Genomic DNA, 26,963 nt, shown 5'->3' on the forward strand with positions numbered 1-26,963 from the left:
AAAGAAAGAAAGACGAAAAGAAACGAATAAACAAGTGACCAGTATTTTAGGGCCAACAGTTGTCCTGACCTTCAAACATTAGCCTGTGGATGAGGGAGCCCCTGGGGGTAGCTGCCAGCAGGAAGCCTGGCATGGATGTGTATCCAGGGCTGGAGAAACAGTGCTTCAGAGCAGAACCCAGCTCCTGTTACACACCTGCTAGGGAAAGGCTGCCTTACTGCAAACAAAAGGGAATCTGGCACCTTGCTTCTCCTCAGGCCAGCTTGCATTGCTGCTTTTATGTTTATAATATGTGGTAAACTAAAGGATTGTGTTCTTCTTATTGCTGCATTTCTTTCCTTGTTCCAAGTCCTGGCTGCATAGATGACAATTTTGTGTCTTTTATCCCCTTTCCCTGGGAGTTCTTTGCTCTCTGCTGTGGGTCTGATACATTCTACCTTTAAAAGCTCCTAATTTCCAGTTTACAAAAAAGTCTACAGGTCTTAATACCTCTGCCTTAGCATTCTCAGTGCAGTTTTCATGACTACCATAGTTTAGGAAGAGTGGTCTGTATATTCCTTGTGTTTGTACTAACAGGGAGCTCAATGGAATCTTTATTATCTATATATGTATATTAATAAATAGTCTGTAGTATACTTGGGAACAATTTCTTTTGGTTTCTTTTGGTTTTCAGATACAGCCAGGTTTGTATTTCAATATATCCTCTGCATAAGGTCTTGGGAATACATTAACACTGGCAGTTGATATTCTCACAGGCAACACAATGGGGTTTAAAAAAAATTAAAAAAAAAAATTTAAAAAGGGTCACAAAATTGTTTAGTAGCAGGTACCCATATTAGGAAGCCAGAGATAGTCCTGGAACCAGCAAGGTCATGGGCGGCAAAAGAGGATGGAGGAAGCATTCCCTCTCTGGGAGGATACCCCTTTTCAGAAGGATGGAGCAAGAGCAGCAGAGAAGTGGTTTGCATGTCCTGGGAAGTCACAGTCATACCAACTCATTCAGCTTTGCTTTTATGCAAAATTGATGCAAATTTTGGTAAGCCTGGGCCAGGAGATGCTTGTCCTGGGACAGAGGAGCATGTTTCAGGACATCTTACCCAGGAAGACGATGGGCCCAAACAATGATGGTGCATGTTATGAATATGAACGAGGCCAAACTTTCTCCGGAGAAAGAAGTTCTCGTTTATTAAAATAGCTACAAGGAGCAGAGTACCCAGGATAAGCCCAGGCACCCACACAGCGAGCCAAAAACCAAAACAGTGCACTAACCCCAAGTGCACTGGGTTCTTCCCAAAACCAAACCAGTATCCAAAAAGAAGAACCCCAACCCAACCAAATTTCCTCCATTTATAGCCCCCTTTGAGTCCAGGATTGGTCCATTTTAGATCCGCATGATGATTGGTCCATTTCCAGGCTTCTCATTGAGGTCTTTAATGCCATTCATTCTGGACCAATAGTTTCTGCAGGGCTTTGAATGTTTGGTCAGGTCTTCCGTCCAATCCCTCTTTGACCTCGCCTTGCCCCGCCAGACCACTGTTCCACCAAATCCTGGACTCTTCTCTGAGCACATTCTAATAAGCCCCGCCCTTTAACATAATACAATTAATATAACATAATTAATACAATATAATTGAACTATATACCCTAATTTAACTTAACTTTTACCTATAACAGTGCATGTTAAGCTTCTTTGCATACAAGATTTAGTTTTGGACAGGAGAAAAATCAAGGCTAGCTGGGATCAAGACAAGAGTGCTAATGATTTATTCAATTAGGGAAAGCAGATGGGTTTGTTTGCCTCTCTGATATGTTTTGTGTTTTATTGACAACCTTTAAGTGGTAAGAAGATGTGCAGGCATGCTTTGGCTCCTGCAGATTGTAGCTGACCAGCAGCAACTCCTACTGTGTTCATGCAGGTGTGAGGGAGGTGGGAGCTGCCTTCTGCAGGCTTTAGTCTGTCCTTGAGTGTAGAGATGTCCTTAGCAGAACAAAATCCATATCACTGATTGTGGCTTTCCTACAGTCAATCTGTTTGGAATAAAAATCTATTTGATACAATAGTTTATATTTTTAAAGAGAGCTTTCAGCAGACTATTGCCTTAATAGCAGTCAATAATGCCCACTTGTCGCTAAAACCCCTCAAACAGCATGTTGCTTCTCCTCTTCTTCATTCCCAGGGACCCTGGTGGGGAGCAGTTATGATTTTGCCAACTCCTGGGCTTTGCACAGTGAAAACAAGCACTGCAAGAGAGTGCAGACTCCGAGCAACACCTGCAACATTTCATCTGATATGGCAGAGAAGGTTGGTGCTGCAAGATGGCATTCTGGTTTCAGTCCTCCCCTACCTGAAAGGCAATTTTCCTGCCCTTTGGCAGAAGAACAGAAATCACAGAATATTCTGCTTTGGAAGAGACCCACAAAGATCACTGAGTCCAACTCCTGGCCCTGCACAGGACAGTCCCAAAATCCCACCCTGTGCCTGAGAGCATTGTCCAAATGCTCCTGGAGCTCTGGCAGCCTTGGGGCTGTGACCATTCCCTGGAGAGCCTGTTCAGTGCCCCACCACCCTCTGGGGGAAGAACCTTTTCTGATATCCAACCTAAACCTGTTATCTATCTAATCTATCTACCTACCTACCTACCTACCTATAACCACCTTCCCCTTCCTCCCACCCCAAACATTAAATAGACAAACAAAGAAAACATCAGCTTGTTTGAGGCTGAAGTGTGAATTACTGACAAAGAAATGATGATATTGCTTGGGAAAGGTGTGTTTCAGTGATTCCTGCAGAATGATGAATTAGTTAATTCCCTTTCTGGTTGTGCCAGCAAGGAAACATCAGTTCTGAAGCCTCTGTGGACACTACCTCCCCCAATGGTATTTGTGAATTTGTTGCAGTTTATATACTTGGGAGTCAGCAGAGGAGGGAGATGCTCCAGCCAGGCTGTTTTTGACAGAGGAGATGTTTTCTGTTCGTGTTCCAAAAGCTCTGTGGCACCAGGCTATTTCCCTTCCCAGGAGGAAGTTCTTTCAGCTATGTGTATAGATAGTAGTGCTGATTTAGTGAAGAAACACAGAATTGTTTGCCTTGGCCAACTCTGTGACTCCCTTTGCTGCATCAACCTTTTTCTTCTTGTCTTTTATAAGTACAAAGATGCTTCTTGTTTCCCTTAGACAGGGTGTGGATGCAGGCAGATGGTCACCAGCTCAGGGAAGAAGGTACCTTCGAATATTTACTGAATATTATGACTGTTGTGGTAAATTGAGCCTTCATCCCTTGAGGGATTACAACTGACTCCATGTACAAACAAAAATTTACAAACAAAGATTTACAAACTTTGTTGTAAATCAGAATGATTTCCTGGGTGCTAGGTTTGGATTTATACCAGAGTAATTGAGGCTGAAATGTAGTGAGTTTCTCACTATTCAATTCCTGCAGACAGGTATTTGCTAAACTAGACACAAACAGCTTCTCAAGTGTAGTAGCACTTCCTGGAATATATCTGCTCTCCAGCTAACCTGGGTGCTGGTTTCCTAGCTACCTGCAAAAGGCTAACTAAGAGCTGGACAAGTTGCAAAGTTCTGACTCTTTATACTTCCATTAAGCTTTTGGATGGGGATGCTTCAGATGTGTTGTGAAATTCAGTGAAGGATGCTTGTGCTCCTCAGCACTTAAGCCTCACTACCTACAAAACTGGCTGAGGAATTATGGCAGTGATTTCAGGTTGGAAATCTCCAGCTGATGTTTCTTGCTTGGGCAGAGATGGTGTGTGGGGAGTGTGAACAATTGGGATTGTTCTGCCTGGAGAAGAGAAGGCTTTGGGGTCGCCTCATTGTGGCCTTCCAGTGCCTGAAGGGAACCTACAGGAAAGATGGAAAGAGACTCTTGACAAGGGCCTGGAGTGACAGGATGAAGGGGAATGGCTTCACACTGACAGAGAGCAGATTTAGATTGGATACCAGGAAGAAATTCTTCCCTGTGAGGATTGGGAGGCCCTGGCACAGGTTTCTCAGAGCAGCTAGAGCTGCTCCATCCTTGGCAGGTTGGATGGGACTCTGAGCAACCTGGAATAGTGGAAGTTGTCCCTGCCCATGGCAGGGGTGTGGAGTTATGTGATCTTTAAGGTCCCTTCCAACCCAAACCATTTTATGATTCTTTAAACCTGGTTACAGCTCTAGAGAAAGGGTAGTTCTTGTGACTGGTTGTGGTCCCTGGAATTTAATCTGTTCAGGCAAGTTTAGAAAGTGTCAACATTGCAGCTGAGGCTGGGGAGTGGCATGCAGGGTGAAATCCAGTCTGTTGGGTCAAGTACAACTAATTTGGATTTTATACAGATGCTGTTAAATATTGATGCTTTGTTGATAAAGTTTTCTTTCCCACAAACTGAATGAAATTATATTCTCTCTCATGTGAATCCATAAGCTCACAGTATTAAACACTGCCTTAATTTATTCATTGTGCAAGAATAAACACAGCACTATTAACAGAAGGCCAGCCAAACAAGTGCCTGCTGAAGAATGTAGGGCTTTTTAATAGTGTGCTTTGTTTGCTTGCCTCAGCTTCAGGAATGTAAATCTCCTTGGTCTCCCTCCCTGCCAGGCAGTCAGCTGTTAGGTGAGGGAAACAAAAGCTCTGCTTCAAGGCACTCCTCCCACCCCAGTGCCCCCACACTGGGTGGGTCTGTGGTTTTCTTTACCCTCTCTGTTTCCCCCCTCCCTGGCCAATAGCATCCTTGGAGAGATGGCTTCTGGCTTCTTTCAGCAGGAATTGTAATGACACTATGAGGGGAAATGGATTCACACTGACAGAGAGCAGGTTTAGATTGGATATTAAGAAGAAATTCTTTGCTGTGACGGTGGTGAGGCCCTGGCAAAAGTTGCCCAGAGAAGCTGTGGCTGCCCCATCTCTGGCAGTGTTCCAGGCCAAGTTGGATGGAGCTCTGAGCAACCTGGGATAGTGGAAGGTGTCCCTGCCCGTGGCAGGGGGGTTGGAATGAGATGATCTTTAAGATCGCTTCTAACCCAAACCATTGTATGATTCTGTGCAGTGGAATCATGATTCTTTAAACCTAAACAGAAAGCCCTGTTGTTCCTTTATCTTTAAATCCTGAAAATGTTAATTTTTTTTTTGAAGTTTCTGTCTTGTTGTCTTGTTTGGAAGTTTCTGTCTTCTTTCTGTTTTGTCTCAGAGCTGACATAGCTCTGTGTGTCAGCTGAGAAGTCTTGAACCACCTCACACTCTTATCCCACTGTTGCCAGGGCCTTTCCCTGCCCTCCACCTCTAAAACACACACACACTTAGTGAAATTAGCTGCCTTGCCTCAGGATCCAGAGACCATTCCAAACTGGGTAGTGTTGGAGGGAGCAAGAAAGCCTTCCTACCATGCCCTGCCCTCTGCAGCTGATGTTTAGTTACCCAAAAGGAGCCTCACTGCATTGTCTGATCCTTTTTTCACTGGTTTAGGCTGTTCAACAAAGTACTGCAATTTAACGGGCTCTAAGATGACCGACAGCATGGGTAACATGGATCTGAAAGTATAAATGGGTGATCTGGAAAAGGATGGCAACAAGGCAGCTTTGAAAACAAAAATGTGTATGGTTTAAAGCATTGCAATTGATTATGATGTTCTTATACATTACCTTTATTTTGTAGATTTCACCTCTATAGAAATGGTGTGTGGTGGCCAGAGGTCACTGTATTATTTCCTTTTTTCTTCTCTAATTAGGAAATTATACGTCTTGTATGTTAGATGTGAAAATTTTTGAAATTAAAATTAATCTAATTTTTGCTTTTGCTGAAATTCAGCTCTACTGCAGTTGGTAAAAAAAGGTCTCCCATTATCCCATGGATTACTTCCATATGTAATAAAGAAATAGCATTATTCCCAGATCTGAAAACAAGTAGAAATATTCAAGTTTGGACCATAATTCATCATGGCTGGGGTCAGAGGCAGGTCCAGCAAAGGTCCAGAGGTCCAGCCCTGTCCCTGGATGTGTTCAAGGCCAGGTTAGATGGAGCTTGGAGCAACCTGGTCTAGTGGAAGATGTTCCTGCCCATGGCAGGGGATTGACCTAGAGGAGCTTTAATGTCCCTTCCAACCCAAATCATTCTATACAATATAATAATATACTACATGGGTGAAAATGAGGCCCAATATATCTAAAATCTCATTTTTCTTCATCAGATTAATCAGCATCCAAGGGAAGTGATTTCTTTCAGTTTTTACCTAGTCTGCTCAAACATACAGCCAGTGTTTGGTGTATTAAACATACTGGGTTTGGATGCTTTTAATGTGAAAAGGTGGGAGGCTAAATCTTTCTCCATGAAATATATTTTCTGAAACACTATACCCAGTTAATGGCACCAAAATATACCCTTCCTGAGTGTTCTGGAGAATCCATATGTGTATCTGCATACCACTGGGTTTAAATTCAAGGAAACGAGAGGGTCTTTGATTTCTTCTGTTATTTGTTAGGTTCTCTCTCTTTAATGGTAATTGTTAAGCTGTGGACAAATGCAGTTCATGCAGCAGCAGAAGGAAATGCCACAGAAATGGGAAGAATGTACAGAATTCCACCTTCAGCTCTGTGTGGTGGGCCTGGGGCAGAAGGAAGGTCAGCAAGTTTTGTGGTTGCTGAGGGTTGCCAGTGCCAGGACCTGCCAACCTATTTAAAGAAACATTTAAAATAAGACTAGTGCAGAAGGGAAGGGAGAAATTTTACAACTTTCACCTGCATTTCAGATACTGCAGTCAGTCCTGCTAATTTTAATCTTACAGCCACCTTTACCCTAAGCGCTGTTTCAGCCTCAGGCTTCACTCTCCAGTCTGTTGGATTTAAATACTTTGTGTAGAGCAGTTTCCATGAGCAGGAATGTAACAGCAGTGGCTGAGGTTGCCAAATATCTAATACCATTGTCCTCTAAACTAAAGAATAAGGACCTCTCTTAGTCCAGCCTGGCCAGTGAGTTTTAAAGAAAGGAAGGAATGAAAATAGCAATAATTTGCAGAATAGTTAGAATTGGAAGGGGTCATTGAGTCCAATTCCCTGGTTCCAACAGGGCCATCCTAGGTAAGGCTGCTGAGGTCCTTGTCCACGCACATTTTGAATATCTCCAAGAGTGATGGTTCCACATCCTCTTTTTGACCACCCTCATGGGGAAATTTTTTGGTTTTGTATCTGTTTGGATTTACCCATATTTCATCTTATTTGTCATGATAATTGAGATATGTCTGAAAGATGGGAAAATTTCAGCTATAACTTTTTGCCTAAAGTCACTGGAAAATATGATGAAATTTGAATGGCAAGAAAACCTTTACACAGAGAAAAGGAACTGTTTATTGCTTTTCAACATATATCACTTGTTTCTAGATAATCAGTTGGAGCTCAGCATAGCCTTTAGCTATGCTGTTAGTGAACAAATCCAAGACCAAAGAATTAGAGGAAAAGAAAAATGGGTTAATTTTTTTGGTGTGTAATCTCCTTTGTTTTTTAAGTCATTTTTCCATCTAAAATGTTCCTTTTAGTGGAATATACAGTCTGAGTTTTGCTGTTTGAGTTGTATTACCTTGAGAAACTTCATTAGCTCAGCCCCTAAACAGGATTGTTGCATATACTGGTTTTCTACCGCACTTGATACCATCTGGATCAAGGCTGTGATCCAGGAGTTGCTGTACTGCTCATCCTCTGAATGGCTCTGAGCTCACTTTTGGTTTTATCAGTTTCATCTCCAAGCCCTGCTTTAATAGCTTTCTTGGCTGCTTCTGTTGCTGTTACTTCCACCCTTAGGGCATCTTTTCAGCTCTTCTGTACTTTTGTGAGTCTTAGAGCAATACTAACCACAATTTATGTAGTTCCTGCTCCCCCCTGCTTCTAGTGTCTTTTTTTCTTTTCCCATCTGGTTCAGCATGGTGGGTTCTGTCTGGGGATCAGAATTATCCCAGGCTGGAGCTGAATTTCTGATTTTCACCATGTCCAGCTCTCATGTTTTAAGTTCCCTGAGTCCTTTCTCAGAAAGCTCAAAACCTCTTTGCACATCTGGTTGTTCCCTGAGTCCTTTGCTAGACTTGGAACACATTCCCAACAGCGTAGACATTTCTGGTTGGTTTGTTTTTGTAAGCAAGAAATGCTCAGACATGTACTAGCTTGAGTTGATCACCGGAACAGAACACCCTTTAGACAAAATAAAAAGGTATTTTCTATTCAGCAGTTTTCCTATACAGGCACCATAGCTACCATTCATAGAAAACATCTCGATTTTTTTATTTTGGGTTTTTTTTGATCTACATTTTTCATCTCCCAGAAAATGAGATGCTTTTTAATTAATATTCATTTTTTTTTTACACAGCAGCTTGTATGTGCTGTCACCTCAGGTACATGTTAAGTTTTTTAGAAGTAATGATTTGTAACTATGAACCACTATGAAGAATATGCCCTCCTCTCTAACCACTGAGTATAACACCTAAAAAATACACCATGGTTTACATTTGCTTACATAAAACACTGACAAATAAGTAGAAGAAAGTTATGTTCCAACTCTTTGTTGTGCTGTGGTTGTATCAGAAAATTGTTCTTTCACTTAGCTAAACTCAGTGCCATCCTTTCAGAAAGTTGTGCTGAGGACCTCAGACTCATTACACTGTGACATAATGTGTACAAAAGAGTTTATTTGGGAGCCTCCCCTTGAGAATTTAATCATACTCTACGTTTTCCTTAGGTTTTGTTCTACATACAGTTAAGTTTCCTCTCAGGTTTCTGCTGTCTGAAAGAAGAGGTCTTGATACCTCCTCCTATCTCCCTGTGCTGTCCTTCCCTCACACTGCCTCTCACCACGCTGATTTAACTCAGGAGAAGAGCAGAACAAATTGCTTTTCGTCCCTGGGCTATTGTTCTCCTATTTATCTGAGCTAAATTGACCTGTTGTCCTTTGGACAAGCCAGCAGGAGCAATGGGAATATGTGGCCAGAAGTGGAAAACAAATTTCATTCCTGGGATTTCAGACTCAGTCTTTCCCTCTGACACCTGCTCTGGCCACTTGTTATCCAAAAGATTGTCTGGTTGTTTTTCTTCCTACCTACCTTAGTTCCTCTGTGTTGCTGTGACTTTCCTGGGAATCCAGGCACAATCCAGTTCTTTTCTGGGAAGCCAAAGGAAGTAGAATGCCTCTATCCTTCTGCTGACTGACTGACTGACTGATGTGTTTCTGTGTGAAACCTCCCTTATGTGATGCTCCATTTTATAATAATCAGTATATTAATTGTATCCATGCATGTAGTGAATAAATGCATAGAGCTCGCTCTTAAATAAGAGCTGTGATGTTGTTAACATCAGTGGTGACTATGTGTTTGGAAAAGTTGAGTTTTCCCGTCTTCCTGAGACTATAGGAAGTAATTTTGTCCCCTTTTCTCTCTCTTTGTCCCTTTGCTCCTCACTTCTTGTGCAGGGCATCCTGGAAACCTGCCAGCTGCTGAGCACATCGCTGACCTTCTCCCGGTGCCACCATCGAGTGGATCCTGAGCCATACATAAGCCTCTGTGAAAGAGACATCTGTACCTGTCCCCAGGGTGTGGACTGTCACTGCCCTGCCTTCCTAGAGTACGCCAGGAGCTGTGCTCATGAAGGAGTCATTTTGGAGGGGTGGCCTGAAGAGAGCTCGTGCAGTAAGCTGGCAGATTTATTCCTAGGCTGCTCATCCCCAATAGGATTGTGCCTGTCTTGCAGATTTTTGTCCTGCAGCTAAAAGCAGCTGGTGTATTTTGGGAGGTTGGTTCATTTATAGGAAGCGCCTTTGCTCACTTCCCCCTTTCAGCTCTCCATCACCCATCATTTTCTAGAAGTTCTTGTCCCTAATGCAGTATTGTTTGAACCATTTATAAAGAAGATCCTGAGCTATTACATGTCCCAACACAGTGTACACAGTCAGTGAAGACTTATTTGATACACAAATGTATAGACTAGGATGTTTAGGTGCTATTTTACACATGGTTCAGATGTATGACATTTTCCAGCCCATATTTTAAGTCAGGATCTTTGTGAAATGCTCTCTAACGTTTTTGCATAAAGACAATTGTTTCACCCTTTATTTGCTTGAATCAATTGCCTTGAAATTGAGATGTTGCCTTTTCTAATCTAATCTTTTTCTAGTTTAGAGATCCTGATTGCATCTTGAACTGCTGCCTTTATTAGCCCAATTTTGCTGAGTTCAGAGGTCCTGATTGCATCTGTGCTGAGGTTTTGCAACAGGAAAGTGCATAGACTGACTGAGATGGATTGTATTTATAGAGGAAAAGTCATATTTCCACCTACTGCTGAGAACTGTGGTTTAATAGAGAGCATTAAAAAATAATTTTAAAAATCCACTAATATCATGTTATCAGTGCTTTTTCTCATGGTTTTTTTTTTGTTATGAGAAAGGACATTTTCCTTGGGATGTTTGTGTAAATTGACTACATGGGGTAAACTCTCTGATTTGTACTGATAACACTTTCTTCTCTGGTAAAGATATTCTGCTATTGGCCACTGAAGAAATCTGTGCTTTCAGACTGTGGTTAGGGCAGCAAGATGCTGCCAGCCACTTGTTCTAGGGATTGTACAGTCTGAGTTCTAGCAGTAATTTATTACCTTTCCATTGGGACATAAAAGGGATCTATTAAAGCTCATCTCCTTGCTCAGGGTGTGAGCCAGGTAACCTGTTTTTGCTGGGGCTCTTTGTAAGTCTGATTAACAGCCACAAGTGAAATGAGCCTTTCTGTAATCCCAGGAGCTTTGGAGCTCATTTCTAACCTTTGAATTCATGAGCTGCAGTTTGGTTTTTTCCTCCTGAGTCAGGAAAGAGGGAAGTGTCCCACTGCCACAGCAGGAGCTTAATTTTCTATCACCCTTCATCTGTGCTATGGTGCTTTCTCAGGAGATGATGATGATGATGGAGGTATGGAATACTCTGCTGTGTGGGAAGGGTTTTATTGCTGGGCACACTCTGCAAGTGTGAGCTGGTGCCCGAGTCCAGGGCACCCAAGGCAAGATCACTCCTTCATTACCCTCCCACCACTTCAGCAGAGGATTGGCTTGGAAAGGGCAGTCTCTAACCTTTTCTTCCCACTTCATGCCCCTGCAGTATTGTAGGACAATGTGTGTGTATGCATTGAAGAGAAGGAATGCCTGTAATAATGTGTTTGTGTAGTGGCCTGGCCTAGATAATGGCAGCAGTGGAGATACCAGGCATGGGTGTTATCTTGAACTGGTGGTTCTCTGGAAGAAGGAGGATGGGATTTCAGAGTTTTAACTGTCTGTTGGTTCTCCCTGGAAACACCAAACAGGATAATTTCACAAATGAGTGGAGTAAGTGCATGGTTTAAAGGTGCAAAACAACCATGTGTCTCCAAATTGCTTAGATATTATTGCGAAACTTCTCCCTGGGTTTATTATTCTTAATGCACTTGGATTTAGTTATTAAGACTCAATTTATTAGAAAGCAAATTGGCTTTAACCTCTGAGTATTTACTTTGCTACCTGACAGATGATATTGCAGCAAATTGAAAATCAAATAGTTCTAAAATGTTCTACTTCTAAAAAAGAAATAATCATTTGGAAGCTGACATGACTTTTTTGTCTCTGTAGTTCAGCCCTTGATAATGAAAGGATTTGTTGGTTTAAGAGTTACTGAGGAATTTGCATTTCTAATTTCTTCTAATTGTTTCAGGGCCAAGGTGTCCAGTTGGCATGGAATATAAGGAGTGTGTATCCCCATGTGCCAAAACCTGCCAGAGTCTGAATATCAATGAAGTGTGTCATGGACAATGTGTTGATGGCTGCAGCTGCCCTGGTAATTTATTTACTGGGTTATTTACAGAGGAACATTTGGCAGTCAAGCTACTATTTTATTAGAAGAAAGAAAGCTGTGTCTTCCCTTAAATTTTCTTGAAATCAGAAACACTTCTTTTTTCTGGGACCATGCCCTAGAATAATCCAGTTTCTGTAGTGCCTGTATGCTCACTCCATGAAAGGGCCATTTTTCAGGGCCATCTAAAAAGTAAATGTTTCTGTGAAAATCAGTACCAACTAATATTCCAAGATTGCCTTTATTTCTTGGTGAGAGACTGCTTGCCTTTGATGTACTCCTGAATTGCTTGGGTTAGAAGCAAATACAGTTAGGGGAAGAAACAGCAGAGAATGCACTGAAGGAATTTCTTGCAGAAAAACAGTACATGTAGAACTTGCACTGCAAATTCAAAGTTCTTCATTATTTAGGTAAATAATTTAATCTATTATTGAATCTTCCATACAGCAGATTTGACTGGATTAAAGGGAACAGCCCAGCCACACCAATTTTCTACTTCTGTCTGTTGTACTTAAAACAACTGCAGGAGGAGAGCTTGGTTCCTGGCTCCAAAGCTCCATATGCTTCTGTTTATGGTTTTCGTTTGTTTGCTTGTTTGTTTGTTTGTTTGTTTGTTTTTATTGTTGTTGTTCATTGGGTGCTTTGTTTGTTTTGAATAGGACTATCTCTGCATTTCAGCCTGTCTGGGCTTTGTAAATGCACACAGGTGTTCAGTGTCGCCTTGTACAAGATGCCAAGTGTGACGGAGGTTTGCAGAGCTTTGCTTTCCAAAACAAGGCAATAATGACAATGTCAGCCTCGTTTGAGGAGTCACTGCATTCAGAGTTTGGTAGTTTCCCATTCAGCTGCCAGTCTCTTCCTTACTGGAGGTTCAGAAGTGTGGCAGGACCTGCAAAGGTGACAGGTGATGTAACCAGACTCTGGAGATGATTTTGTTGTGATGGATCCAGCTACTGTATTTGTGAAGGATCCAGCTACTGTATTTGTGCAGTCCTGGAAGTGTTGGAGAAAGCTGAAGAAGCTTAATTAATCCTCTGGCTGCACAAGAGCTCTTGCTGTACTCTTCCTTTGGTAGATGCATTGGTCTGTTCAGCATGGGAAAGGTCTAAGGAGAGAGGAACTGAGAGGTGGAGAAGCAGGAGCTCCACAGAAAGGGTAAAGGGCATGAGAATAACAATCAGCAGTTCAAAACTTTTACTGCTATTTGTTGTACAGCCAGAAAGATAGAACCTGGATTTGAGTTTGATAGAAAACCAGGAGGATCTGACAGATGACTAGAGGAATTTTGGATGAGGATTCTACCTTCACTTAGCTTCCCTCCAGTGCTCCAAGGGCAAACAGGATCTGAAGTATGTTTGACAAATGTCTTCTTTCTTTTTTTATATTTTTCCCCTCTGTTAAATGCCCCTCATGGTTACATTAATTGCTGTAAACGGAATTACTCTTGCCAGGAAAAAAGACAGGCATTCTTTTTTCTTATGTTCTCTGGAGAGCCACAGCACTCTTAAATGCTCAGATCTTCTTGTGATTCTCTCTCACTGGAAGGATTTTCTGTCCAGCCAAGATCTTTCCAGGCAGCTCTATAGGAAGAATAGGAGAAAGTAGACTTATGTGGGTCTTGGGATCAGTGATGACTGCTGCTGCCAGGGAAAAGAGCCAAAATCTCTGCAGGCGACTGGAAGGAGTCACTCAAAGAGAAGGCGCAGGGGTGTTCAAGAAAACAAATGTTTTTCCACAGCAGCTCTTTTGAAAATGGCAGAATATCAACTCTCTCTCAATATAGGGGTTGAATAGAAAGCACTATAAACTAGCGATAGAAGCAAGGACAAGTTTCTACCTTAGAATAACCTTATAACTCCTTTGTGCCTCTGTTTATCCTTAGAGTACAAAGAACTCTCTCTATAGAACAGGTAATTATAGTTGTGTAATATGGAAACCTCAGCAGCTGGACCCAAGTTGGGAAGTTGGCCCTTTTGCTTTTTGCCTCTGCAGATGTTCAGAAGTGGCTTCTTTCTCTCAGACTCTTCTAAGAGTCTGAGACTTTCTTAAGTCTCTGCTAGACTTAAATGGTGTCCAAATTTATTTCTTCATTCCTCACTTTGGCTCATCTTTGGTTCTCTTATGACAAATACAAGACCTTCTGTGGACACCCTTTACTGCAGCCAGTGAAGTTCATGGTTTTTCCAACAGTCAAGTCCCAGACCAACTTTTATCAACTTTGATTGTGCTCCTTGTGTTTAATTTGTCTATGTCCCAACATGTGTTCTGGACCTGAGGATGTGCTAAGCAAGGAGTTTTTCTGGGAGCACCAGGAATGCTTTGTTCAGCAGGTCTGAGGGAGAGGCAGCACCAGAAGGGAAGCAGACACCTGCCCTTGTGAGGCTTTTTGGCAAGCCTCGTTCCTTGTTATTGCTTAGTCTATGACTAAGTATGGATAATAATGCATATGAAGTCTTGGTGAAGTCCATGAACAACAACGAAATCTAATTGTATTTATGTTTCTATCCCTGTGTGTGTGATATGGGTGTCTGATGCTACCTGACCTTTTCAGAGGGCCTGCTCCTTGATGGTGACCACTGCATTGAAAGCTCTGACTGCTCCTGCATCCACTCTGGAAAACATTATCCTCCTGGCTTCACCATCTCCCAGGACTGCAACTCATGGTAAACCCTGTGCTGCTCTGGTGTGGTTGCTATAGATAAGTACTGCACACTGGTCAGTGACTGCTTTGAATTATCTTTCTAGAAATCTCTCTACCTTTAAAAAATTTCCTTTCACTGGCAAAGGGCTTGCTCTCTTACTGGAATTCCCAGCCCCTTCCAAGAAGTGAGCTGTTCACAAAAGCAAATCAGCTCTGTTTTTAAAGGGATATTTGATCTGATAGAACAACATGAAGGTCACACTCCTTCAAAGAGCAGAGAACTACCTGTTTCCTGTGGATAAGACAGACCAGCATGTTCCCATGTCTGGGTAGTGTCAGTGGTGGTGCCTTTGTTTTGACTTCCTAAGTGTATTTAACCTCTAAACCCCATTTCTTTCCAAGAGGAGTTAGCCTAAGGCACGTCCTTGGAAATTGTTACAGGGCTAATGAGCCTTCCTAGCATGGCCCACAGTTTTTCTTTCGCTCCTGAGTACCAGACTGGAGGGAAAATACAGCACTTTAAAGAAAGGAAGAAGAATTAGTCACATATTCCTGATCTGGTTTTGTGTTCAGTGTGGACATATTTGTGCAAGGAGTTTGGACAACTGTTTACTCAGAAGTTTCCAATTGGAGCGCAGAAGGAGGAGGACTCAATGAAGGCCATGACATGCAGAAGAAAGGTGGTCTGTGCATCATCCCTGTTAATCAGCAGCTATACATTACCTGCACCACATGTCCCAGAACACAAGCCATAACCACGACATTAGCATTTTATCTTTTTCCGTGCAGTCCTCTGCAGCTTTAAGCTTGGCCACATTGTTCAGCCTTAGTGCTCTTGGGAGATGAGTGTAGCCTGACAGGCTGGTTTTTTTATTGCTTGTGTTTTGTTACTGCTTCCTATTATTCAAACTTGATGCTGCTGTGGAGAACGTCATTCCGTTGACTCTACATTTAACATCCTCAATAATCTGCCTCCCCACAAATGGTTTTCAGGGGCTGGGATAATTAAAGGAATGAGAAGAATATAGTAGCTCTTGAAACAAGGAGTGGAGAGAGGGTTGTGGAAGACACTGGAGTTGATCACAGCAGGGGAGTTTGATGTAAGAAGAAGTAAAGGGGAATAGATTTGTTTAAGGGCTAATGAGGCAATTTTCACTGCCTAATAAAGATGGGCTGTGAAGAGGATGGGGTCAAACTCTTCTCAGAGGCAAACAGAAAAAGGTTGTGAATCAATGGACACAAGCTGAAAAGGAAATTTTATTTTGACACAAAGAAAAATTCTTCTCCCTTTTCCAGTGCTGTACTGGGACAGCTGCTTAGTGAGGCTGTGGGACCTCATCTTGGATATTTCTAAACTCAAATGGGCAAGGTCCTCACCCACCTAATCTAGCTTTGACATTGCTTTCTCTGAGTTGGGGATTGTAGTATATTATTTTCCTAGAAGTCCCTTCAAACATTTTCCCCTGTGATTCTGTTGTATTGATAGATATACCTTGAGAACTGCATTGAACTCATTCCATATTAGTGGAATATAGCTGAAAACTCCATTAAACACAAAGCTTTGACAGGGAAACCCAGAAATCCTTGAGTTCTGCCACCATACCCATTCATATTATCAGCAGTTGCTGACAAATGATGAGAAGAAGGGATGAATACATTAAGAAATGAAGTTATGGGAGATGGAAGGAATGTTGGGGACTAATCTAACTTCCCTGGGACAGATGACCATTTTCAGTTTTTTGGGAAAAATGTGCAACAGAAGATTTATATTCATGTACTCTTACTTAGCTTGCTACTGTCTCTTTCCTAGCATTTGTCGACGTGGCATGTGGATCTGCAGCAATGGGGAATGCCCAGGTATGTTGGCTTCACTCTTTTCAGGTTTTGACAAATAAGCCTTGCCTACGTCCCTCCCACTCATGCCCCACTTATGTATTTTTTTTTTTACTCAAAAAAGCAAATCTTTGTTCTTCCTTGCTCGATCCAGTACAATCCAGTTGGGACCCTACTTTTAAGTTCTTCTCCTGAGACAAGTCAGACATTGCTCTGTGTGGTTTATGTGTAGCAACGAAAATCCTGTTTGGCGGGAAGGCCGGTTCCTGCTTTGATTACTTAGTTTGCCAGTTATAAGGGTCTGTATGTTCAGAGGATTGGCTTGCAGGTAGAGGAACACTCCTGGCTTTCTTTGACCATGTACAATTTCTCATTGTACCTTATTGACCATGACAATTCCCTCATGGTCATGTGTTGGGTGAAGGAGCCACAGTCCCAGGGAGAAAGTGGCTGCCCTGCCTTCCATGGGTACTGGCAGATTGGAGAGGCAGCTCTGCAGATGCAGACTGGGGTAATGGCTGGACAGGAAAACAGCAGATATGTGGGCTTTGGTGGTTTTTTGTTGAGATGAGACCGTGCAACCCTCACAAGTTAGGGAAATTGCAACAGTCTTAAGGTGTTCTATCAAAAAAGTCTGTCTTTTTTTGGTAACATGAAACTTGCCTAACCCATCAATGGTCCTTTTCTTCCTGCTTTAGAACAAAAGAGCACTTCCCCCAAAGTATCAACACTTAAGGAAGAGGATGGGGGATGGTGTATGTAAATATTCAAAATGGAGATGACATTTTTAGTGAGTTGTCCCCTGTGCTTGTTCATTAAGGATCTCTTCAAGTACAGAGAATCTCACTGTCTAAAACACAGCTTCAAGGATACAGCCCAGGCTGATTTATTACATCTTTTAGCTAATGGTCAGCAGCATGATTACAAACAAGAAATAGGTGCTTTTCGAACTTCAGCACCTATTAGGTGCTTTTAATGTCCTTGCTCTCTGGGCTGTGATGAATACTCTGTGGGCCAAATTTTTATCCTTAACTCCAGCCGCATTTTCTTCATAGTGATTATAGAAGTGAAGATAAATCTGGTATTGAGGCTTGCAAACAGATGTTGATCTCCAGCTCTGTGCAAGGGGCAATATAGCATTGCAGCCTTTTCCTGAATTGGGAAGCTGTCCCAAATAAGCAGAAGTGGAAAAGAAAGGCAGCTTATTTTTGTACCTTCTGCCAATATATGTAAATCAGTTTTCTGCTAGGCTTGTTCAAGACTGAATGTTGTATACCTGCAGCTGTTGTACTTGTGTCTGCTAAAAACTCTATAAACTGTACTGAGACAGTATGGGAGGGCAGCAAAACCTCCCAGAATAGCCAAATTTATATTGTTACCTGTGCTGTTTGTCTCTACTTGAAGTAATATTGCAACATCTTTTCATTGTTGATTAGTTACCACAAATATTTCTAAAATCATATGTCCAGAAAATTTATCTAGTTACTTGTATAAACTTTAGGTAGTTCTGTTTTTCTTTTGACCAACTATTTTTTTTTGTCAGGAAAGATTACTTTCATATTGTGGGAGTGAATTGCCCAGCTTTAAAGTTGGTGATAAGGTGAATCCAAAGCTGGAGCTGGCTGGCACTACCAAGAGGTTTTCAAGCTGATATCATCATGGAAATAATTATGAAGGCAGAAGGTTTCAGGAAATTTCATGGGATGCATTATATCAAATGATGTAGACAGAGAGATCCATAAGTAAAGACTTGGCCGCAGAAAACAAAATTCCCTTTCAGGAGCAGTGCCAAAGGCTGGGACTTGTCTTAGATAGCAGTCCTCAGTTCTCTGTGCTTCAAACCTGTCCTCCTTTCCTTGTTGCAGAGAATGCCTTGAAAATCAAACTCCAAGGGATGACAAACATCCAGGAGATGCTCAACTTCTCTTAGGGTGAATCAGATCTGTGTAAGGCTGGGAATCCTCAGGATCTGTACTTTAACATCAGCTGTTTTAAGATAGTAAACACTCAATAATATGCTGAAGAGGGAAATTTCCACATGATGTTCATTAGACAGATCTGTGGGACTCAAAGGCAGCGAAGAGAGAATAACTCATGGAGCTCACCTGCCAGCTTGTAACATTTAACCCTTCTCCAAGCTTTGGCTGATGATGGCCAGTGTAGGCCCAGCACTTGTATTTTGTTCTGGATGAGGAAGTGGCTGCCCACCTTATTTTTCATGGGGTCATCTGTAAGTGTGATGGTCTTCTCATATGGAAGATTTTCTTTGCAAGCTCTGTGGAGTTGGAGCCTTTCCATGTGTTTGCATGACGGGATACTAAATCCCAGCTGTGGTATTGGGATACTGCCTTCCTGGAATTGAAAAGCCACAACTTACCAAAACACCTTCAAATGTTGATATGTTTAAATAGCTCCTTCTTCTAGTAGAAAGATGGTCCAGCCAGGCTTTGACATTATTCTGTGAGGACTTTAGATGTAGCTATTGTAACTACAGAATGATTTTTAACTTTCTGTTAGTTGATATGATGGTTCAGGGTAAAGTCCAACATAAATCCTACCCTTGGAAGGACTCACACAGACATCTTCCAGCTCTTCATTCTCATAAAAGTATTTTATGCTAAAATAACATATTGGTATTTAAGGCATCCCAAGAAAAGAATATAGGCTTTTCCATAGGCACAAATTTCAGCTCTTGACTGCGGTTTATTCTGTGTTCCCCAGTTGTTGTTGGTTCCTCTGTTAAATTAACAGTGAGATAAGGATCTTGCTAGTGCTTTCTGGTCTGTGTGGAGCTCAGGCCTTGTACAACCTGTTCCACCAGGGCTGCTCTTCCCCCTCAGAGACTTGTGGGGGCTGAGCAGGATTTTGCTTGAATCTGGCACTGGGATGATTACTGGCTTTTTGCTTTTTCTAGGGGAATGCTCTGTCACCGGCCAGTCCCATTTCAAAAGCTTTGACAACAAGTATTTCACCTTCAGTGGGATTTGCCAGTACTTATTTGCCAAGGATTGTGTGGAAAATTCCTTCTCTGTGATCATCGAGACGGTGCAGGTAACAGCAGCCTTTGCTGGTGCCTCTGTGCACGCTCGTGAGAGTGGGGGCGGGGCTGTGGGACTATGACATGAATTGCAGATGCACAGGCCAACAGAAGTAATTTCCCTATGAGATAAATAGTTTAAATAACAGATGCAGTCTTTCTCCTTAGTTAATAAGTGTTTTGCTTCTCCTCACCACCATTCCCAGGAGCCTGCCTGGGGATGGAGACTCATGATGATGTTTGGAGCATGGGTCCTCACTCTTTGCCAGCTGAACAAACAAACAGAGGCGAGGGTGCACTCCTTGCCAAGCACCCTGGCTGTTGGTGCCTCTCTGATGCCTGTGGGGAAAGGACATTTCCTTGGACACCAAGCAGGGTGCACTGGCGGAGCAGTGCCTTGCTTTGTTTCCCATTTAGTCAGATTGTCTGGTGATTTTTTTTTGTACTCAGACAGCAGCTCCTGACTTTCTTTGCTGCCTCCCCTGATGGATGTGTGAGAGGCAGCTGCAGAGAGGCAAGAAAGGGAGCCAGACCAGTGCAGGAAGTTATGGAGACCCTGAAGGGGGATGTCACAGGGAGGTTTACACAGTTGTGAAATAAATCGACCAGTTGTTCTTGGGTGTCATGGTTTGATGCTGGCACAATGCCAGTGCCTCCATGAAAATACACTTTCCCTGGTGTCTGCTGTGAGATGTGACCAGCAATAAGCAGAGCAGGCTTCTACTTAGGAATAAAGGAAAAGTTTATTAACTAAATTACAAGTAAAAAGAAACACACACACAGGAAAAATGAAAACCTTGCAAAAACATTTCCTCCTCCCCCCACCACATTTCCAATACATCTATCTCCCAAATTTCAACTCTCAGTCCATCACCACCCTTCAGATAATCAATCCTCAGTTCATCAAGAAGAGAGGAGTCCTTCTTGTGCCATAGGCTTCCCCTGGAAACACCGCTGAAACCTCTTGTGTTTCCATGTCACTCATGGCACTGCTCAGAGTACATCTGCCATTGTGACTTCTTCCTTTCATGTCCAGTGCTCTCACCACTGAACACGGACCAGAGCTGCTTCTAGGGTTGTCCCTTTTAAGGGTGCTTTCTCCAGTTCCAAAAAGAGCTCAGTCTCTCACTTTCGGGACATCTGTCCCCCCCAAATTTTGTCACTCCCTGGGGCCGAGGGGTACCAACACTGAACCCTCTTGGTTCTCAGGCATTGCCCCCCCTGGATGCAGTCTCTGTATCACAGGAAAAATGGTTCTGTCCATGGTTATACAAGAAAAAGTCCAGCCAAAGGCCACTCCATCATCTGCTACATAGGATTCTTCTCAAGTTCTCTCACAAACCTGCATCACACTTGCCCATTTCCTGCACTTCTTTATCTTTATCTCTCTTCTCATTCAACTCCAGAAGGATCAGCATTTGTAAGGTTTCCATCATCCAAGAAAAGGCTTAAAAAATCTCAGTCTCTGCTTGTTCAGAACTCCCATACCCTGCGGGCACCTTCTCTCCGAACCGCCCCCCCTTCTCCTTCTTGGCCGGCCCTGCTATCAAATTTGGCACAAGCACAGACACCAGTCCTCTCTCTCTCCTGGCGGGGCGGGGGGGGCTGCCCGATGTCTGATGTCTCTCTGTGCTCCTCCACCCTTCCATCCTCAGGGGCCTTCAACCCCCTCTCTGTCCAAGGCCCGGCTCACCTCACGGCCGCATGGCTTTTTTCCTCCCCCACCCAGCCCGCAGCTGGGACGGGGGAGAGAACCAAAATCCTCCCGCCGGAAACCCAAAGAGCCTCCCAGCGGGGAGCTCTGCTTTTAACCCCTGTGTTCTCAGAGGCGTATCCAATGCCCCAGTGGTCAAACCAGGTGCCAATATTAAAATCTGGACACCTATTGGTTACCACAGCATATCCCAGAAAACCTGCTTCCTCTCAAACCACGACATTGGGAAAAGGTGAACAAACATAGAGACTGAGAAGGACCCTGAGGCAAGGAGAGGGGAAGAAAGGTGATGGGGACAGTGGAACTGAAGGCAGGGAGAGGTGCAATGGAGACAGGAGACTGACAGGAGGGAAGGGGAGATCAGTATCAGTATCCAGCAGCACCAGGGAAGTTGCAGTCTTTGGAGAAATGGGCTGTGACAGTTCTCCATACCATCTGTGTCTGTCTCCTGCATTAGAGAGCTCTGATAGCCATCAGTGCTTAGGAACCTGCAGGACAGGTTTCCAATGAAACTTCCATTTTGAAACCAGGGAGGAGATGTGGGGCCCCTGCAATCCCTGTTCCTCATCTAGGTATCCCGCAGCTGTGAAAACAAACACCTCAGGAGTCTTGGGTAATGTAAACTGCTTGGCTGTTTCCCAGGCTGTGTGGGTTAGGTGTCCTTCCTGCTCCTGCTACAGCTCTGGGGCTGGTCACTGCCAGGGGTCTGGTGGAACACCCGCAGATCCTTTTCCAAGTTCTGAGATGGGGAGCTCAGCTCTGGTGCATGATTAGTGGGATAATGGAGGGAAGGCTGCCAGCCTGCTGTTTGTGGGATGCAGAAACCAGATCTATAAAACCAGTGTGACATTCAACACCTCTCAAATTAGATGCCAAAATGCCTTCTGGGACTAAGTCACCAAGAAAGTGAAAACCTGATGTTCGAGGCAGATTTTCCCTTCTCCACAGTGTGCAGATGATCCTGATGCCGTGTGTACTCGCTCAGCTTCTGTCCGGATACGGGATATGGACAACAGCATCATTAAAATGAAACATGGAGGAGGAGTTTCGCTGAATGGACAGGACATACAGATCCCTCTGCTGCAAGGTGTGTTCACATGGGCTGATTCTGGCCAGCCACTGAAAGCCTCCTGCTTAGTAGTGGTTTTAGACATGCCTTAGCCCAGCTTAATCAAAGAGTGTTTTTAATGCCAAACTCTCTTGCAGTGTCTTCTAGAAGCTCTGTCATTTCAGCTTCTCTCCATGCAGCAGACAGATCTTGACTTGGCTCCTCTAAAATCAGAAGAATTAAGCTGGTCTGCACTTGTGAGATTTGTGAAAATCACTGTTGGTCTATTCTTTTTTGAAATTATTGTTTTTCAACAGAAGCCAGAAATCATGGAATCACAGAATGATTTGGTTTGGACCTTAAAGATCACCTGATTCAACCCCCCTGCCATGGGCAAGGACACCTTCCACTATCCCAGGTTGCTCTGAGCCTCATCCAACCTGGCCTTGGCCGCTTCCAGGGATGGGGCAGCCACAGCTGCTCTGGGCAGCCTGTGCCAGGGCTTCAGCAACCTCACAGAGAACAATTTCTTCCTGATATCCAATCTAAACCTGCTCTCTGTCAATGTAAAGCCATTCCCTCCTGTCCTGTCGCTACATCTTGAAAAAGCTCACTGGCACCCTGTGGTTGCCTTCAGGTGCTCTCCGTGTCCAGCGTGTGGTGAGGAGTTCAGTTCGCCTCACCTATGGGGATGATCTGCAGATTGACTGGGATGGTCATGGACAACTCCTAGTGAAGGTAGTTTTTCTGGTTTTTTTCTGCCTGTTTGCCCCCTCTCTTGTTCCACTTAAATATGTACAAAGATTTTCTTGTCTGAAGGCAGAAATTGCTTTTTGTTGCATGTTAGGAATTCCTTTCTCTTTTGCTACTCCCAGAGTAATACACATGTTCTTTTGTATTCCAGAAACAAACACTTCATCTTAGAGCAGCTTGGTAGCTTTTTTCTCCTCCCCCTTTTTTTTTTTCATACGTGTGTGTAATGACAGCCGTTATTAACCATTAACAGTTCTGTGTTTTGTTCAGCAGATACCCTCTCAACTGGAGTTTTGTTTTTGTTTGCTTTGACTGCCTTGTCTAAACCAACAGATGTGAACGACTTAAAATAAGGGAAGGAAAGGCCCCCAGAGACACAGTTACTCATATTTTCCAGGAAATAGAAATCAGCTCATAGAAGATGTGTTGTGGGCTCCTTCTACTGTGAGGAATATTTTAAGTCAGCCTTGATTAACAATTAGGTTTTGTTGGTGCTGCAGACACAGCAAAGTGTAGAAAAACTGAGCTAGGTTTAACAGAAATGATCTGTAAGGAAATGTAACCACAGCCCTGTTGCCTTTGAATCCCCCTTTTAGTAGGAGTCTGCTCACTGAGAGGAGTCTTGCCAAGAAAACCAGTTTTCCTGGGATTTTCTGCCGAGTGGTAAAAGCTGTTCTTCTTGCACCATGGTGTTGCTTTTACATTCTCCTTCCCTGCCCCAAAATCTGGCTTAAATGCCATGTCTGGCAGAGCACCAAGGGTTATGAAAGCCAGTTCAGAACTGAGTTCAAGAGTTGAAAAGAAAACAGATAAGAAAGGTCTGGAATAATTTTAGAAAGCATCTGCGGGTTTGTGGTTGTTGTTTTTATTTAACCTGTATCTCTGTGCTCTGAGGGTCCCAAAAGTTTTTTTGGGGCTTAGAATAATTCACTTCAGTCCCTTAGCACATCTTAGGAGTTTTGGCTTTCCTCAGTACTCAAAATATTTTTCTCCCTGGTCAGAGACCCATATAATTGGGCAAATTTTTTGTCCCATTGAAAACAAAACTAATTTTCTGCTCCAGATCCTCTACCCATAAAAGCAGTGGAAGTTTCTCCAGTTGTCTACTCCTTCCCTTGCTGGGCATATAAAGCATCTCTTTAATTGCTTTTGGAGAGTTATTTTATACCAGATTTGGAGACTGACCTCTTGCCAAGTATTGCTGATAATAATTGGAGGAAGTGATACACTTCCATTACCTTGTTCTGGCAAAAATTCTTCCTGTGTTCCTCAAGAAGGCTCTCCTTTGTGTGACTGTCCGATATTTGTGATTTGAGCTTCCACTCCAAAATACTGCGCAATTTGGACTTGTGTGAGTCACTGCTCCATCTGCAGAGTACGTGAAAGAGCAGTAATACTCTTAGTAAGAATATTTATTCTCTAATTGTTCTTTTTGATGCTCCATATTTATTCTCTGACCCCCGTGTTTGAATGCTGGGTAGTATTAGGTTATATTTTGGAGGATGCTTTTTATTTTTATTTATACAGAAAAACTGTTTTCTTTGAAAAATATGGATTTTTATAACTTTTTTTGTTTGTTTCACTGGTTACTCCTGCAAGCCTGCCTAAATTAGCACTCAGCTCCATGGATAGAGAGGGCTGATGTAGCATCAGAGCTCCTGTGTTTGTAATGTACCTGAGCTTTACTCCTAACAGAAACTGACAGTTCCTACTAAAATAAAAGGTATTGGTGCCTTTGTGATGCAGGTGTTGCTTAGGAGATTTCTCCCTGTTTACCTCTAGGTTTAGGGTCATCTTTCAGCTGCTCCTTGATTTGCAGCAGGAATAAAATAGGTGAAAAGTGCGCCTGCTCTGTGGATTGTTGGAAATTCTACTTTTAGTCTGCTTGAAGTTCCTCTGGGCAGCAGGAAGCTCTAATGTGAAGTAGCTTTAGGGGTTATTAGTTTATTTTTCCTTCATCATCCAATTTTCCTTTAAAATGTGAAATGCTCCCAGGTGCCATTGGAATTGCATTTAAAAAAATGCAACCCCCACTGTTGCCCTGCTCATTTATATGAATGAACAGTGAGTGAGAACAAGGAAAGACTAAACTGGACTGCTGATCAAGGCACAAAAATAAGCTATTTTTCTCTTAGTCACCCTCTGAATTTCACGGTGCAAAAATTGTCCTGCAGCTACTAATAGTAGCAATTTTGTTAGAAGTTTGAAAATACAGTACAATGGTATTGTGTCTGTAGCATTTTGCTTTGTGTTTGAGAATTTTCTGGACTATTCAGTTATGTATGGCTCATTCCTTAAAAAATCTTGCTCTACAGTGGTAACCTGTTCTAGAAGATGACCAGGCAAATGTTGTGTTCCTTAGGTGTCCCCAGTCTACTCTGAAAGGATGTGCGGGCTGTGTGGAAATTATGATGGGAACCAAGGGGATGATTTTCTTACACCTTCTGGCATGGTGGAATCCCTTCTGGAAGACTTTGGAAACTCCTGGAAGCTCAATACAGACTGCCAGGACTTGTTAAAACAAGACAGTGACCCCTGCAACCTCAATCCTCATTTAGGTACTGAACTCTATCCAAAATTAACATGTGCAGCAAATGGTGATCTTCCATTTACACAAAAAAGGCAAATAAAGAGAAGAACCTAATGTTGCTTACATTACCACCAGGGTGGCTGTAATATATATTTAAAAAAAACCAAAAAACAACAGCAACAAAAAAAAAACCACACACACACAGAGGGACTTGTATTGATGCAGACCTCATAAGGAAAATATAATATTTTGTGAAAATTGAAAACAAAAGCTAGTTTAATTTTGCAAATATAAAAAGGCAGCAGAAAGCAAAGGCCCCGTAAAGGGAATTACAGCACCAGAAGTAGTGCTAACGGAATATAAAAGCATTGCTTTTCCTTGATTTGTTTTACTATTGAAACATTCTTTCAGTAGAGCTCATGATGTATGAGCTGTGGTGCTATCTGTGCCTGCCTGATCCTGTTTTATTCTTGTAGGGTTTGTTTGGTTATTTTTTCTTTTATAAAAGGAAGAGAAAATGCTTACTGTGGCTCCTCTGGCTTTCCTTGAAAGCCACGTTGATTGACTGATTCAGTATGAGCATGTAATTTTTCTCTTTTTAGCCAAATATGCTGAGGATTCCTGCTCAGTTCTGATATCTCCTGCCTTTGAACCTTGTCACCATGTAGTGAGTCCCACTCCCTATGTGAAGAACTGCCGCTTTGATGTTTGCTCCTGCTCCAGTGGCAAGGATTGCCTGTGCTCTGCCATTGCTAATTATGCAGCAGCCTGTGCCAGGAAAAGCATCCTGGTGGAGTGGAGACAACCTGACTTCTGCCGTAAGTGCACTGCTGCTCAAACCCACTTATTGTCATCCTCCTGAAGGAATTTTTCTAGCAACGTTGTGTGAAAGATCTAGAATGAGATGTCAGATTTTCCTTATGGCAAATGATGAGAGTAAATCTTTCCTTCAAACTGATAAGGATGCAAAAGGTGTTCCCAGGGACTGCTCAGCTCTGGGGGAGAGAAGCATTGATCTGACACAGCTCCACAGAACTTTTTCCTGGATTTCCATTTTCAACTACTCACCTGGAAACTTTCTGAATGTCCTAGGGTAGGAATCTCCCAAGTGATTTGTACTAATCCATGAACTGCCTTTTTTTGAGGCCCAAGCTTCCCAGGTTCTGACCTCATCAATGACTCCTGGACGTGGGGAAGCACAAAAGGGCAAGACAAACTTGTATCAGGAGAGAATTTTGGCAGTGTACTGGCATCACCCCTGCTCACAGCAAGGCTAAATTACTGTAGATTGCCTGAGGTTTTGGCCAGAAAAATTTTGAATATCTCCAAAAAATCGAGGTACCACAGCCTCTCCGACATCTGTCTCTCTCTTATCCAGGACAAGATTAATAGCCAAACTGCCAAGAGGCTGGAGCAGAACAGTCCAACAGCTTTCATTTCTTTTATTTCTCTCTTAGGTCAATGTGGTAGGAAAAAATCCATTGTCGTGTAATTTTGATTGAGCACAGACATACTTTTCCCATAAATATTTGTGAAGTGAATGTTTTTCCATTTTCCTGAGCAACTTTGTT

General features: G+C 42.8%; 1 protein-coding gene across 1 annotated transcript in view; it reads left to right on the forward strand.

Annotated features, from left to right (window-relative positions):
* The window catches only part of VWF (von Willebrand factor), a 127,001-nt gene that overhangs the window by 14,147 nt on the left and 85,891 nt on the right, over nt 1–26,963 (forward strand). Inside the window, exons 6-15 of the mRNA XM_030960690.1 lie at nt 2,178–2,302; nt 9,443–9,659; nt 11,699–11,821; nt 14,388–14,499; nt 16,288–16,334; nt 19,225–19,361; nt 22,010–22,148; nt 22,747–22,847; nt 25,225–25,420; nt 25,995–26,210. Of these exons, the coding sequence (XP_030816550.1) occupies nt 2,178–2,302; nt 9,443–9,659; nt 11,699–11,821; nt 14,388–14,499; nt 16,288–16,334; nt 19,225–19,361; nt 22,010–22,148; nt 22,747–22,847; nt 25,225–25,420; nt 25,995–26,210 (1,413 nt within the window). The remainder of the gene's footprint in view (nt 1–2,177; nt 2,303–9,442; nt 9,660–11,698; nt 11,822–14,387; nt 14,500–16,287; nt 16,335–19,224; nt 19,362–22,009; nt 22,149–22,746; nt 22,848–25,224; nt 25,421–25,994; nt 26,211–26,963) is intronic.

This window comes from Camarhynchus parvulus, chromosome 1A (assembly GCF_901933205.1).
Source record: "Camarhynchus parvulus chromosome 1A, STF_HiC, whole genome shotgun sequence".
NCBI classification, from domain to species: domain Eukaryota; kingdom Metazoa; phylum Chordata; class Aves; order Passeriformes; family Thraupidae; genus Camarhynchus; species Camarhynchus parvulus.